The 16053-nt window shown below is 36.1% G+C and overlaps 1 protein-coding gene across 1 annotated transcript in view; it reads left to right on the top strand.

Annotated features, from left to right (window-relative positions):
- LOC136837854 (uncharacterized) overlaps nt 1–9636 on the top strand; it is a 90101-nt gene extending 80465 nt beyond the window's left edge. Inside the window, exon 6 of the mRNA XM_067102745.1 lies at nt 9537–9636. Coding sequence (XP_066958846.1) covers nt 9537–9636 — 100 coding nt within the window. The remainder of the gene's footprint in view (nt 1–9536) is intronic.
- The last annotated feature ends 6417 nt before the right edge of the window (nt 9637–16053 follow it).

Below are 16053 nucleotides of genomic sequence, written 5' to 3'. Positions count from 1 at the left end.
ATATATATATATATATATATATATATATATATATATATATATATATATAAACACATATATATATTATATGTATATATAAACACACACACACACACACATATATATATATATATATATATATATATATATATATATATATATATATATATATATATATATGTATGTATACCGTATATATCAAATATAAGAGCCCACAGAAACGCCAAAATGTGGAAAATAACGCCTTTATTTTCCACAATCAGGCGTTTCTATGGGCTCCCTTATATTTGATGGAATTCTGCTTTAACAGAAAATATTTCTTTCATTTTTCCTGGTAGTGTTAAAATGAAGCTAATTTTACTAAAGATAATATAATCCATTCCTCTTTTTTCTATGATCCAAAGAAAATTCCCTTTCTGGAAAGTGCACCAGTTTTTACAAAATCATGAAACCTCAGTAATCTCAGGGCTGAAAGATTTCTAAGAACATGCACATCATTGCTGTGCTACACTGTATCACAGCAACCGCACTATCAAAGCACGCCTTCTTTATACTGCACTGACTCCCCACAGCTTCTCTCGCTCTTTGTTTTTAATGTCATACGCAAATTCCCTTTGAATCATTATTGTTTTCTCTGTTTAAGCATACATTTACTGTCATTAGACATGAAGTAATTTATTTTAATTATGAAAGTTATCAGCATCTCCTGTTATCGCGACGTATTTTTATGGAATGAACTCACGTCTTCATTTCCATTCTTTCTCTAATTTTTTTTAGCAAATATTATAAAATATCTGTCAATCCATTTGTAGGCATGTGTTTCCCAATAATGTCACATATCGAAATCATCATTCAATATCAACAAAATGTGTAAAGTTTGCAAATGGCAAATTTGATAAACCACTATTACAACTGTATTTGATAATAATATTAAATAGTAGGAGTTTAAAACAGGATTTATTACGTTGATAATTATCTGAATATTTATTTGACGTCCCTCATTTAATTTCTAACGACTCGCATCCAAAGCAAACAGGTGACACTTCGAGCAAAAGGAAGATAACACTGCACCTAAAATTAGTGTTAACACTTTAACTGAAACCTAACAAATTTTGTTCGCCGTTTTCCTTTATGGACGGAAAACAAAAATGTCAAGAGTTTACAAACCGTTTGAGAACATTATCTGTCAACAAAGTTTGCTTGCTGGTGTGGCTGGAACTTCAAGAACATCAAACCATTCCATTTTATCAATTCCTAGAAAATTATTCTCAAACAAAACATTTCCTCTAAATTATGACATTTCCGTCTCCTGTACGGCGAAAACAGTTTATGTGATGGTTTCGAAACCTCAATAACCTCAGTTATTTAAAAAAAAAAGTATATGATATTTTTTTTTCTGTTGGCAAACATGCCCGCATGCGCAAATTCAGAATACGATGAGAATGGAATGAGAAGAGTAGGGTATAATATTTGAGAATCCTAAGATTAATTTCCTGGTTAGGGACCTGACAGAAGATAAAATAATGAAATTAAATTGTACAAATTCACTACGGTGCCGTAGTTATGCCCTGTTGATACTTAGCTGCCACAAACAATGATAATTGGAAATTCAAACAAGTAATACAAATAAAAAATAATTTCGTCTGTGGTGGCTTATTTCCTTAAGAAGGGAACTAGTGGGCGGTACGTCAAGACTGAACCAAGAGCAAACATGGGCCAAAAAACTGTATTACGCAGCCACATGTATATATATATATATATATATATATATATATATATATATATATATATATATATATATATATATATATATATATATATATATATATAACTTCTTTTACTGACAGAAATAATGTATATAAGAAGCAGGTCGCTATGAGATATAATCAAGCTGTATATTTGTAAGATGAAATCGAAATGTGATCGTTAATGGTCCAGTATATTTAAAACTTACTGTTAATTGTTAGAAAATATGAGAGACAAAGCCTAACCCCTAAAATTCTGAAATCGATTTCGTAAGAAATGACACACAAGGCTCTACTCAGGAGTCCAGTAAGCTCTGGGATTGGGGGGAAAAGTTTTAGAAGACGGCCTATGATTGGTGAAGCTAATTAAAAACGACCAACGGGATTGGTTTCTGAGCAGACTGAAGAAACCCCATTTCACAAGAATCCACATATCCTGAAATTAGCCTCATTTTTTGGTATCTTTAATGAGGTTTCTGTACTGGGGACCAGGGAAATGAAATGAAGATAACAAGAAGAGGGGATAAAATGACACTTCAAAGAAATGGAAATTTCACTGGCAATAAAACGTACTATCCAGGTAATTTCGGATATAAAAACGAACAACATAAAACATAGTTAATATCATTCAAGAATAATCCTAGTAATAGTCATTTCAAAAGTCTACGGAGATTACAAGGACGTTTTAATAATACCGACCGTAGTTCACAGTCCCAGAAGAATTAAACTTTTACTCGTACTAGAAAAACGGTGTACTACACAACCCAGAAACGAAAGACCTCACAACTTTTGAATATTTTCACTGGAAACCCTCGTACCCAGGCAGACTCTTCCTACACCTAGAAAAATGGTACCATTCTTCTTAAATGACTGATCCAATTCCACTTGAAAGTGATCATTCAGGTTCGATAGTAGGAAACGAAAATACAAAATATTTTTGAATGTCACAGCACAGCCTTTAAAAATGCCATCACAGTGGAACACATACACGAGAGGCCCTAAAGAATGCAACAGAAGCTGTTAAGAATAGAATATTTTACTGGAGTTCCAAGGGACATCAAAGGTGATCGTCAAACTACCCTTTCCCAATATACTACGCAAAAATTAGGAATACCGACTGCGGTGATTCATCGTTTTCTTTTACTAGGGTAAAGGTCACACAAGTTCAGCGCTGAATTAGATAAGGGACATGATGTAGTTACTATAAAGCTGGCATTGCTGCAGTTAGCAAATTCACAAGAATACTGGAAAGACAGATAGTGTGGCTGAAAACTACGTTGGTAAAAAACTCTCTTGTATATATGAAGTGTTCATTTAAATCGTAACAATGAATCAATGAAGCACAGATGGATTCTTGGACAATGAAAAGAGACATACAGAATGACAGTAATTTCAGCATTAAGTTTTAGGATATAAATCAATTGACATCCACTTGGGAACAGAAGCAGTAGAAAAATAAAAAGTGGTAGTAAATGCTTTAGTTATACAAAACAGAGTACAAAGACAAGAGGACAAACGCACACGAAATATAACGCTGTCCGAAATATAAGCCAGACACAAGCAAACGCACTGTCCATTCCTGTTATAATTAAGACAACGTCCAAGGTGGCAAGTCTCCCACAACATGAAAGAGACGGGAGAGCCGATGGTGGAAAATCTCGCGCATTATGATATAAAGCAGGAGAGAGACCGCAGTGCCAAATGCCTCCGGAATATGAAAGAGAGCTAAAGTCATTTACCAAGTGTGTGTGGCTTCAGACTAAATTATTGTATCACAGAGTAAATACAACCAGTCATTTCTATTTACTCAGCATAAAACATATTTGAAGTTCAGGTATGATGTTTTCCTTCTGTTCGGGGGGAAAACGTAGCTCACTCCACCTGGGGCAAATTATACACAAAAACTGAGAAAAAATCAATGTAGGGGAGATGTGTGAGGACGTTCATGTACCACTATATGTATACATGTATGTTTCTGTATATATATATATATATATATATATATATATATATATATATATATATATATATATATATATATATATATATATGATGATTATAATCACTTTTGTACGTGATTCATTTATCACACATTACCACAGCGAAAAAATAAGAGACCGGGTGTAGGTCCTGACCGGTTTCGACTTTATTTCCAAGCCAATGAAGGCCACTCCTACCTTGACACAGGCCTGTGGGTGGATATGTAGTCTCTAACGGTTGTGTATGTTCGTCAGTACTGTTCCTGTAGTATATTTGTGACTACTCATACTCTGTATCAGTCCTTCGTCAATGGCTTGGAAATAAAGTCGAAACCGGTCAGGACCTACACCCCGTCTCTTATTTTTCACTGTGGTAATGTGATATATATATATATATATATATATATATATATATATATATATATATATATATATATATATATATATATATATATATATATACACACACACACAGATGTGTGTGTGTGTAAGTATACATGTATATATGTGTGTTGATGGCACACATTCTGACAGGGAAAGAGCAAAAGAGCACCCACGTCTATTATTTATTCTCTCTCTCTCTCTCTCTCTCTCTCTCTCAGGCTACACCCACAAGTCATCCAAGAACTAGGTGTCTAATCCTTTGCTTAGATCGACTGAGGCATACGGAATTTCAAGGGAAAGACCTCGTCCCGTTCGAGAATCAAACACGTGTCACTCATTTTGTGAGAGAGAGAGAGAGAGAGAGAGAGAGAGAGAGAGAGAGAGAGAGAGAGAGAGAGAGAGAATGGAATGCGACACAGAAATCGGGAGAATCTGCTGAGCGACTTGTGTCACTGGAGTAAAAAGTAACAGCTAACAGAAAGAATATGATAAAAATCACCAAGTGGGTACAAATTGGGGAGAGGTAAAAGCAGCCAAAAATGTCCTTTAATGGAGTGAAAGCCTCAGTTGGTGACAGTCTGTGAAATTGAAGGAGGGAAAAGTAGTGTAACGTTCGGTAATCAAGTAATTAAAAGGAGCTTTGTTGCGTCGTGAGTGGGGAAGGAACAAGAGAAAAACCCATGATATAAAAATGATAAAAAGTCTACAAAATTAAAAGACATAAAGCGATTAAAGAGATGAACGGATTATTTATACGACTGAATGATGATCGAGATAATACGTACTGAAATAGATGGAAAATATGGAATTCTTAAATATTAAGGGTGAATAAAAAAAAATGACCAGTAAATAAAGACGAAAAATTGCAAACGATTTCTTTTGGGTGCTTAAAACAATGTGATAATTTGTCCGTGTGAATGAGCTTTTAATAAAGGTGAAATATGTTAATATATCAATATATAACAAAAAGGACAATTGGTCGATTCCGCTAGAAGTGCAACGGAAATATACTGGGCAGCAACTAAGAATAATCAAACTTTCTAATTTAGATTAAACAATTAGCTATTAACCTATGGAAGTCCTTCCACAGAGGTGGTTCATCTTTGCCCAACAAGTTGATTGTTTTTCGTTCCTCTTTCGATAGCCATACCCTGTCAAGGGACCCGACGATTCGTCCCTTTTTGGCAAAGCGTCGAATAAGCATTTCGCCAATATTTTAAGTTATCTGCATCGACGCTGATTTTATCATTGACTTCCTGTTCCAGCTTAATATCAAGGGTGTCCATCTCACCATACATCCTGGACGGTGACAGAGTGACAGACAGATTTGATTCTTTGCTGAGAAAAAAAAGGGCAATGATAAAATCAACGTCGATGCAGATAACTTATTAAAAAAATGCGTATTCGACACTTTTCCAGAAACGAACGAATTTCGCTTTAGAAAAAAAATTAGAATCATCATAACAAAAGATCACTTCTCCCGAAAACGGAATGATTCCTCCTTTCAGCTAAGAAGTTAAATGAATTAAAGAAATTGAAAATAAACAACATAAGGCTTCGTAATCTCAAGCTCCTTATTGTAGCTTTAGGAAACCCAATACCCAACATCAAGATAACGACTGCTGCGACCTTTCATGAGGTAGTGCGTTGACCCACTTCCAGTAATTAAATACGTGCGGCTCCCCTCTCATTATCTATCATGTTACATGTTATATAGGGAGAACGTTTTTTGAACTAAGAAAAAAATATATATATATTCTATAGCATTAACATGTACTGTAATTAAATATCGATATATCATCTCGCATTAAGGATTAACCATGCAACTGATATTGCTAATTAACAGAAGAAATTTATTCATTTCGAAAGTGGTTATAATATTCATCAACGCAGTTATGCAATTTGTATACCGCCAACATGTAAGAGAGTACACGTTTCCATACTTTTGTTTTGATCAAATTTGTGAGTAATTACGTAAATAAAAGATAACAACATTACCTACTATATGCTACCTCTCATTCGTATGATAGCCAAATTTGCGATAACCATCAAAGTGATACTTTTAAAATCTCTCTCTCTCTCTCTCTCTCTCTCTCTCTCTCTCTCTCTCTCTCTCTCTCTCTCTCTCTCTCTATATATATATATATATATATATATATATATATATATATATATATATATATACTGTACATATAATCAAATGAATTTATTCATGACATATAAACGTGTTTGTATACAATATACAGGCTACTGAATCATGGAATATCGTCGATGATCTTGATGATCTTATATATATATATATATATATATATATATATATATATATATATATATATATATATATATATATATATATATATATATATATATATACACAGTAATGGGAAACATGCAGACAAAAATAATACTCATTTGAACGATGCGAAAAGTGGAATTTAGTTGCCTGTTACAGCCCAAATGAAACAGCCTGGACTTATACACAGGTGCAATTTCAAAAGAAAAGCACCTTGCAAAGCACTGGAAATTTGCGCAGCCGAAACCCAGAAACACAAAGGTCAAGACCGTAAAATCCAATTATCCTTCTGGTTTTCCTTATCCGTTCGGAAATCAAGATATCTTTGACACCGCTGTTGCAGGTCAGGAGAAAAGTATTTCTCAATCTCACACGTCCTGCAAGTCTCATTATTCAAGGATAAAACGAGTCCCTCCCTTTGCAAGAACTCCTCTGTACCGGGCAGTTATTTTTCTCTCTCTCTCTCTCTCTCTCTCTCTCTCTCTCTCTCTCTCTCTCTCTCTCTCTCTCTCTCAATAAACGACCTGTAATGCTAGTAAAGCGCTAAACTTCGTACTTAATTGCAGATAGTACAGAGCTTGCTATAGCTTGAATAAGATACTATTCCTGATGAATAAAGAAAAGATATCTACATTCAATGTGAGACACTGGAATAATAAGTTCAGCGACTACAGTAACTAGTATGCCAAGAGTGACGCAGAACGGTTAAATAAACGGAATATCCAGGAATGCAGTAAACTGGTCTTTTTTCGGAATTTAAAATAACACTGTGGAAGATGTCCAGTCTTTGCAGATTTCCAGTAAGTATTTCTAACCAACTTACACAATCAGATATAGTCAGTTTTTGAGTGTCAGTCTCTCATTAACTATCTATCTATTCTTCAATAATAATAATTTCCAAGTGGATCCTGTCCTTCCCGGGGTGACAGTACGGAATCTGGGAGTTCAGAAGGCTTCTGGGAATTCCAAAGGCTTCTGGGAATTCCGGAGGCTCTAGGGGCTTCCGAAGGCTTCAAGACAATCTACAGGCTCTGTAGCCCTTGGATTTCTTGCACAATACTAAAGAACATAGTTTTATGGAGATGAGAGGCTTCGAAGGTTTCTTTGGGGGAAACCCACGTTCTTGGAGATGAATTCAGGAGGCTTTTGGGGCTTCCGAAGGCTTTAAGACGATTCCAGGCTCTGAAGCCTTTGGATTTTTCTATGGAGGATGGATGGGATTTGGTCCTTCTTGGAGACGAAAGGCTTCGAAGATTTCTTCGGGGGAAACGGATCCGAGCTTTAAGAACACGTTATAATTCAATGGACGTTTCTCCAGGAATGCTTCAGGAGCTGAAGACTGTTTCAAAGGATCCTGGAGTCGTGAAGACGTCTTCAAGAAAACGTTTTAATCCAGTTATTTAACGACTTGTTTTCAGTGAGCCATTGTGGTATATATCGTGTAAGCTCGCTCTTCTGCACTTATTGAGGGCAGACAGCTGGTATAATCACGCACGCTTACTGAAAACTTACAGACCATGCCTAAAAGAAAGGCAAATGAAAGTACTAAGGAGAGAGAGAGAGAGAGAGAGAGAGAGAGAGAGAGAGAGGAAACATTAAACCGTGATCGTGAAAGAAAACAGCAAAGGCATGCCAAAGAAACACCTGAAGAGAAGTCCTTAAGATTGCAAGAGCAACGCGGTAGAGATCATCGCCGTCTACACAATGAAACTGAACAACAGATTAGAACGCTTGCAAATAAGCCGTATGGAGAAGGATTGAGATTTAGTCTTTCTTGTATATGTATATGTATATGTATATGTATAATATACACACACACACACACACACACACACACACACACACATATATATATATATATATATATATATATATATATATATATATATATATATATATATATATATATATATATATATATATATATATATCTCCCTGACAACGAGAGAAAAGGATACTATGATGATGATTTTTTGTTAAATTTATTATATATATATATATATATATATATATATATATATATATATATATATATATATATATATATATATATATATATATATATATATATATATATATATATATTTTAAATACTGATATTTTCGTGGCAATAAAGCTTTCAAGAAAATTTCATCTCATCTGCTGCAAGTAAGAATCATTTGTCGCCTGGTACCGTAATATTTCCGTGTTTTCCCTGAAGACGTTTTAGAATCCTTCCGGTTCCTCGTTGGACGAGTGGGTTCCGTTCTCAGCTACCACTCTGTTGGTCGCGAGCTCGAATCTCTGACCGGCCAATGAAGAATAAGAGGAATTTATTTCTGGTGATAGAAATTCATTTCTCACTATAATGTGGTTTGGATTCCACAATAAGCTGTAGGTCCCATTGCTAGGTAACCAATTGGTTCTTAGCCACGTAAAATAAGTCTAGTCTTTCGGGCCAGCCCTAGGAGAGCTGTTAATCAGCTCAGTGGTCTGGTTAAACTAAGATATACTTAACTTAGAATCCTTCCGTCTCCAGCTCATGAAAGGACAAGTGAAATGCCATGCGTATAGGGCCGGGTATTCACGATCAGGTTTACCTGTCAGTCCATCTGTCAGTTCATCGGTACTGACGGTAAAACTTTCGTGTGGACGACAGTTTGTGGGCGGAGTCAGTCAACTCGCCAGAATGGAACAAATGATGGAATTACCTAGTTCATTCGACCGACTGACAGGTGATTGCACGTGTGGACGGGTAACTAACGATTTTGTAACAGTTCACCACTGGATTTCGTTTGGGAAGGATCTCAACTGCTTGGACCAGAATATGAATAAACTTTGTATAATCCTAATTCTTTTCATTGTTAGACCCTCCGGTGCTATTTGTAGACTGCTGTGAGTCCAAATCATATGATAAAAAATAAAATATATATATATATTTCCATGTGATAGAGGCAATTTGGTATAGGCTGGTATAGGCCTAAGCCAGTGTCCTGCCTTTTTAAGAAATGTGTTATTAGTGCAAGAAGGCTTTGCGGTCCATTTCATAAATTACTGGATCAACACCCAGGTCTAATTTAACCTTATTCATTAATGTTGTATGAGAATATACATCTCTCTTTAATAGTAAACGTTTAGACCATACTCTGTTACACCTTTTTACTCTCTGTTTTTAAGCGAATTGCCACAGCAGCTAGTCTCTGTAGCTCCACCTCCTTATCAGTCAACGGAGTTTCCATCGCTGCCATATAGTGTTGCTATGGCGAAGGCTAGGTGAGCACTGAGGGCGATGACCTCGAATTGACGGTCCAACTGACAGTTCTACTCTTTACGTGTGGACGCTCATCCGTCGAACGGTCATGGGTGAACTGACAGGTAAACCTGATCGTGAATACCCGGCCTAGCGCCATAACTCAGTAGGTGCACTGACTCCAAGGCCTCCAGTGGCCATCTCTGGGATCCTCCAAGTCGTCAGGAAGCCTTCAGAGGCAGTATTTGAGCAAAGAAGGCGAAGAGTATAGTTAAAATGAAGCCTTCAGAGAGAGCAAGTGTCATATTTTAAAAGCTGTGTAAGAGAAAGCAAAGAGATGGTGAAGGGACTTGGATATCAACTAGGATCATTTAAAATAAGATAAAAAATGTAAAACAGAACTTCCTGAATAAAACTGCATCACGACAATGCAAATTCAGAAGAGGAAGTGAAAACAAGAAGAAGCAGCCTCTCTTCAGGATGAAGTCCAAAAGCTGTCTACGTAAGCCCCCCTCTAAGGACAAGGGTAAGGCCCAAAAGCCCCCAAGGCTCACCAGTCTCTTGATGGCAGCCTTGAAGGGAAGGGTCCGACCCAGAGGCTGCTTTCTCGGAGGAAGGCAGATATCCTGCCAGGCTGGGGAGGCGGGCCTGGAGAGGACCCAAGAACTTCAATGATGAGGCCCAAAAGCCCCCAAGGCTTGCCAGTCTCTTGAGGGCAGCCTTGAAGGGAAGGGTCCGACCCAGAGGCTGCTTCCTCGGAGGAAGGCAAATATCCTGCCAGGCTGGGGAGGCGGGCTGGAGAGGACCCAAGAACTTCAATGATGAGGCCCAAAAGCCCCCAAGGCTTGCCAGTCTCTTGAGGGCAGCCTTGAAGGGAAGGGTCCGACCCAGAGGCTGCTTCCTCGGAGGAAGGCAGATATCCTGCCAGGCTGGGGAGGCGGGCTGGAGAGGACCCAAGAACTTCAATGATGAGGCCCAAAAGCCCCCAAGGCTTGCCAGTCTCTTGAGGGCTGCCTTGAAGGGAAGGGTCCGACCCAGAGGCTGCTTCCTCGGAAGAAGGCAGATATCCTGCCAGGCTGGGGAGGCGGGCTGGAGAGGACCCAAGAAGTTCAATGATGAGGCCCAAGAGCCCCCAAGGCTTGCCAGTCTCTTGAGGGCAGCCTTGAAGGGAAGGGTCCGACCCAGAGGCTGCTTTCTCGGAGGAAGGCAGGTATCCTGCCAGGCTGGGGAAGCGGGCCTGGTGAGGGCCAAAGACTCCATTGGGAGGCCAGTTCTTTGAGGGTACCCTTGGAGGGAGTGTATTCTCCAGATGAGGAAGACAGGATTCCTTGGAAGATCTGGCTAGCGAGAGGCACGCGCTATGCTGAGCGAGGCAGGAGGCCAGTTGAAAGACTCCCTGTTCAAACGTGGCTGCCTGTCTTGAACTAACTGGGTCCTTTGTCTTAAGGACTCCTCTTCGGGTGCTTCATTGACCTCATACAAATTAACGTTGCAATACCTATGGTCATCATCGCCATTAATAAATAATGCGGCGGCAAGGGAATAAAAAACATAAAGTTTCCAAGAAGTTGATAAAATGGTAAAAATAAATTGATGATACATCATAAATCTTCAAGAAAACCAGATTCCTCCACAAACTTCAAAATATTCTCTCCGAGATCCCAAGAAAGACGATAATTACCCTCTTCACAAATGAACTCTGAGAAGAACGATTTATCAAGTTCCCAGGGCAGGGGCACTGAACCAGCGCTAAGTGCTACACAGAGACTGATGGCAATAATACGAAATACATTTTCCACTGAATGAATTCTTGGCATGGGAGAATTTTGATACAAACTAAGTGATGCAGATGATTATAATATTTTTTTAAATTTTTGTATTGTACTCTGTATCACTTAGTTTGCCTCAAAATTCTCTCATACCAAGAATTCGGTAGAAAGTGTATCTGGTATTATTGCCATCAGTCTCTGAGTAGCACTTTGCAATGGTTCAGTGCCCCAACCTTGGGAACTTGAGAAATCGTTCCTTCTCAGAGCTCATTGATGAAGAGGGTAATTATCGTCTTTCTTGGGATCTCGGAGAAAATATTTTGAAGTTCGTGAAGGAAGCTGGTTTTCTTGAAAATTTATAACGCATCGTCAATTTATTTTTACCATTTTATTAATTTCTTGGAAATTTTATGTTTTTTATTCCCTTGCGGCCACATTATTTATTAATAGCGATGATGAACATAGGTATTGCAATGTTGATTTGTATAAGGTCGATGAAACACCCGAAGAGAAGTCCTTAATAGGAAGGACCCAGTTCACGACTGGCAGCCGTGTTTAAACTGGGAGTCCTTCAACCGCCCTCCTGTCCCGCGTGCAGCATAGCGCACACCTCTCGTTAGTTATAAATAATTTCGGGAAGATTTTTCCTTCCACATAAGTTTTTTTTATGTCTTATGCTTTACATTATAATAATAATAATAATAATAATAATAATAATAATAATAATAATAATAATAAAGATGTCAATTAGTTTTTATGTATTCGTTTTTTATCTTTCACACAACGAAAAGCAATACAAGATTCGTTCGATTTCGGGTAGAACATTATGTTTTCTTATAATAATAATAATAATAATAATAATAATAATAATAATAATAATAATAATAATAATAACAATAATAATAATAATAACATCAGCAAACATAATAAGGAGGCCTCTTTTATTGAAGAGAACTGCTGCTTCAGCAGGATTAAGTTTAAATCACTAAAATAATAACAATACAAAACAATAAAAATGGCAGAACAATAGTGAGGACGTTCATTAGTTTCGACAAAGTATTCCGTCTATATCCTTCAGACATTAAAAAGCAACCCAACAACCAGTTCGATTTTTGATATGGTATTATGTTAAATTGTAATACAAAACGGCAACATGCAAATGCATAAATAAGTTACATCACCTTGTCAATGCTGATGTCGATCGGAATGTAGGTTTTACTTCAATGAAAATGAATATCAATGCTCTGTTTGTTTAATAAAAATCCACAATTACATAGTATACTATATTACAATGTAAAGCAAAGACTTTCGAACTCCTGAACGGTGTTCCTCATCAGTGTTGACGTTAAAATACAAAGCGAGAGGGTAGTTTCCATCCACAATTATCCATTAGATTCTAAAAGAAACACAAAAACTGTTAAGAAATTAAGGCATAAATTCCCGGATTCACTGAAGGTTTTGCCGAAATATTTCTTGGAGCTACCGATGCTGTGAACAGTGCCTTTTACCTAACATCTCGATACTGAAAGAGTTCGACAAGACACGTCAGCGGCGTCGAAATCTTTTGTTCCCAAACGGATATACAAACAATGCCTAACAGCTGGGCGACGGAAAAGGTGTAACAAAGGGGAAAAAATGTAATTTTTCGCTTCATCACCAGACTTCTTTGCTATTTCATTATGTTCCAAAGAAATGTCATTCATTCCTCCTTACATAATGAGTGGAAAAATCTAAATAGCTTAAAACAATAGGAAAATGATGATGGATAAGAAAACACTATAATAGCCATAGCAAAAAGTTCGCAGTTGGCAATACACGGTTGGCCATATGATGAGTGTGCGTGCGCCACTGAGAGAGAGAGAGAGAGAGAGAGAGAGAGAGAGAGAGAGAGAGAGAGAGAGAGAGCCGACACACATGCTTCACGCTTCTTGGATTCTGAGCAACTTCATTGTAAGACTAGAGCATTTTATTTTCATAGAGCATTTTATTTGATCTTTAGCAATAACTCTCTCTCTCTCTCTCTCTCTCTCTCTCTCTCTCTCTCTCTCTCTCTCTCTCAGGCTACGTGGCATTTCTACCGATACTGCGAGGAAGTCACGAACTCAAAGGTTAATTTTCTTGACTCTATTTTCATGCCATTCCATTTTGAAATGAGGAACCCGTTGCCTTACGCTGTACATTCTGAAGTATTAAACTTTCTTTTCCTGAATTCAAGAAAGTTTATTGCCACTTTGAACTGAAGTTCAAGTCCATTAACTTTTTCTTGTGTCCAACCTTGGTTTTAGCTTCTTAAGCCCTCCATGATTCTTCAGCATAACAAACTGTTCTTTTCATCTTAATAAAACGAATCGTATAGCTCTAATCATTATTAGTTGGACTGTTCTTTCGGTTACTTCTTTTATATTCTAGTGAAAAGTCTTATTTCATGAACAAGATGTTATTCACCCCTTCATCATTTCTGCTTTGTGTTGTGTAGGAGGCAAAGCTCTCCACTGTTTCAGACATGGAAAAAAAGTTTAAAATTGTTTGATCTATTATGTATCACATGACAAAATATCATGGGGTGTGTTCTCTCGGATTGGATTTCAACAGATTCTCGCAAAGAAAAAATTAAATAAATAAAAAATGCATAAAAACATTTTTGCATTATAAGTTCACTGCATCGTATTCTACTATGTGACAGATATCACAAAAGCTTCATTATTTTTATTGTTTACTTTAAATCATCAGCGCGTCATAACATCTTTGGAAATCGTTGTTCTTTTGGTTGTTCTTGCCGTCATATATTTTAAGACAGATATCACAGTTTCAGTTTTACAATCCATTTCAATTTACATCTTTCACTTCGCATAAATGTCAAACACTCATGGTGGAATTCCTCGTTTAATTTCCGGCTATTCTGAATATTCTTCGCCAGTGACCCTGCAATATTCCGTTACAAGGTTCTCATCTTTTTTCCAAATCGTGGAAAAACGACACCAATAAGTTTTAGAGTTCCAGGAAACGACCTTTTTTTTTTTTTACATTTCTCCCAAAGACCAAAAGTTCTTTGGGAAATTATTAAATGATCGCACTGCATGCTGTCAACGACTAATACACACACACATGAGTGTATATATATATATATATATATATATATATATATATATATATATATATATATATATATATATATATATATATATATATATATATATGTATATGTATATATATATATATATATATATATATATATATATATATATATATATATATAATATACATATGTACAATTTGTCTTATACGGAAGATAATTCCTAACACCATTATCCGGCAGAAAAGTTGGATAACAACAAGAAAAAGTTGGGAAAAATGAGATTTAGTTACGAAGGTGGATGCCATGATATATTACGAGTTGCCTCTAAAGTGAGACACATTAAGGTATGTGATGATGATCCTCATCTGGGGATTATACAAAATAAGTAAATAGAACAATAACTTTAATTTACCAATGACCTGTATCTCCCAAACTACAAGAACAATCACCTACAATCTATTTCATAAAGGTAAGGTGATGTTATGAGACAGTTAGGTTAAACATTTCATATAAATTATTCGCCATTCATTTAAATAAAATTTAATTTAGGCAGCAAACTTCATCTACAAATCAGCAGGATTTTGTTGGTGGAAATATCGTCCCTCTAAACCCCATTCATTTATAAATGGTCTTTTCTCCTGTGACCTGCCCATAACAATTATAGCATCCATGCTACTGACATATGTAACAAGAATATGGTATGTCATTAATTGCTCTTATTTTATACCTGCCTGCCTACCTACATACATACATATACACAGACATATATATATGTGTATATATATATACGTGTGTGTGTATATATATATATATATATATATATATATATATATATATATATATATATATATATATACACACTGTATATATACTCTCAATAAGCCGGTATACCAAATAATATTGAATTCATATTACCTCGGGAATAACTTACACCCAAAGGGGATTTTATATATGTATATCTACTTTGCCAGAATTCGAATCGATGCATTCTAAGTTTGATAAGGGAATGATAATGACTTACCTATTCAAATTCTGTATGCTATTCTCAAGATAGAATGGATTCGCTGTTATGCGATATCTGTTCCTCAATATATATATATATATCAATATATATATATATATATATATATATATATATATATATATATATATATATATATATATATATATATATACTGGAATAATTTCAGACAAAACCGTCTGGTTTTCGTTCTTAAAGATATTATGGGTCATAATGTAAAATAAATGTATTCCTAATTTCCTATGTAAGGGGTCCCTATGATGATATAGTGCTTACTATAAAATTCAAGACAATCCTTTTCAAAATATTATCAGGATATAATCCTAGGTTTTCGCACATTTTCCATGTCTTTTGATTATACTTTCAGAGAGAGAGAGAGAGAGAGAGAGAGAGAGAGAGAGAGAGAGAGAGAGAGAGAGAGAGAGACTATTTCCTCAGAAAGCTTATTCATGAAATATTTCGATCAAAACTATCGGGTATTAAACAGCTGCAAAAAGCATGTATTCCGATGTTAATAAAAGCATGATTCACATGATCTAGCAAAAGTCCATCGGATATTTTACGTAAATGATTAAAAA

Source organism: Macrobrachium rosenbergii, chromosome 4 (assembly GCF_040412425.1).
Source record: "Macrobrachium rosenbergii isolate ZJJX-2024 chromosome 4, ASM4041242v1, whole genome shotgun sequence".
NCBI lineage: Eukaryota > Metazoa > Arthropoda > Malacostraca > Decapoda > Palaemonidae > Macrobrachium > Macrobrachium rosenbergii.
Note: the sequence above shows the minus strand (reverse complement) of the source record. Positions and strands in the feature narration are given on the sequence as shown.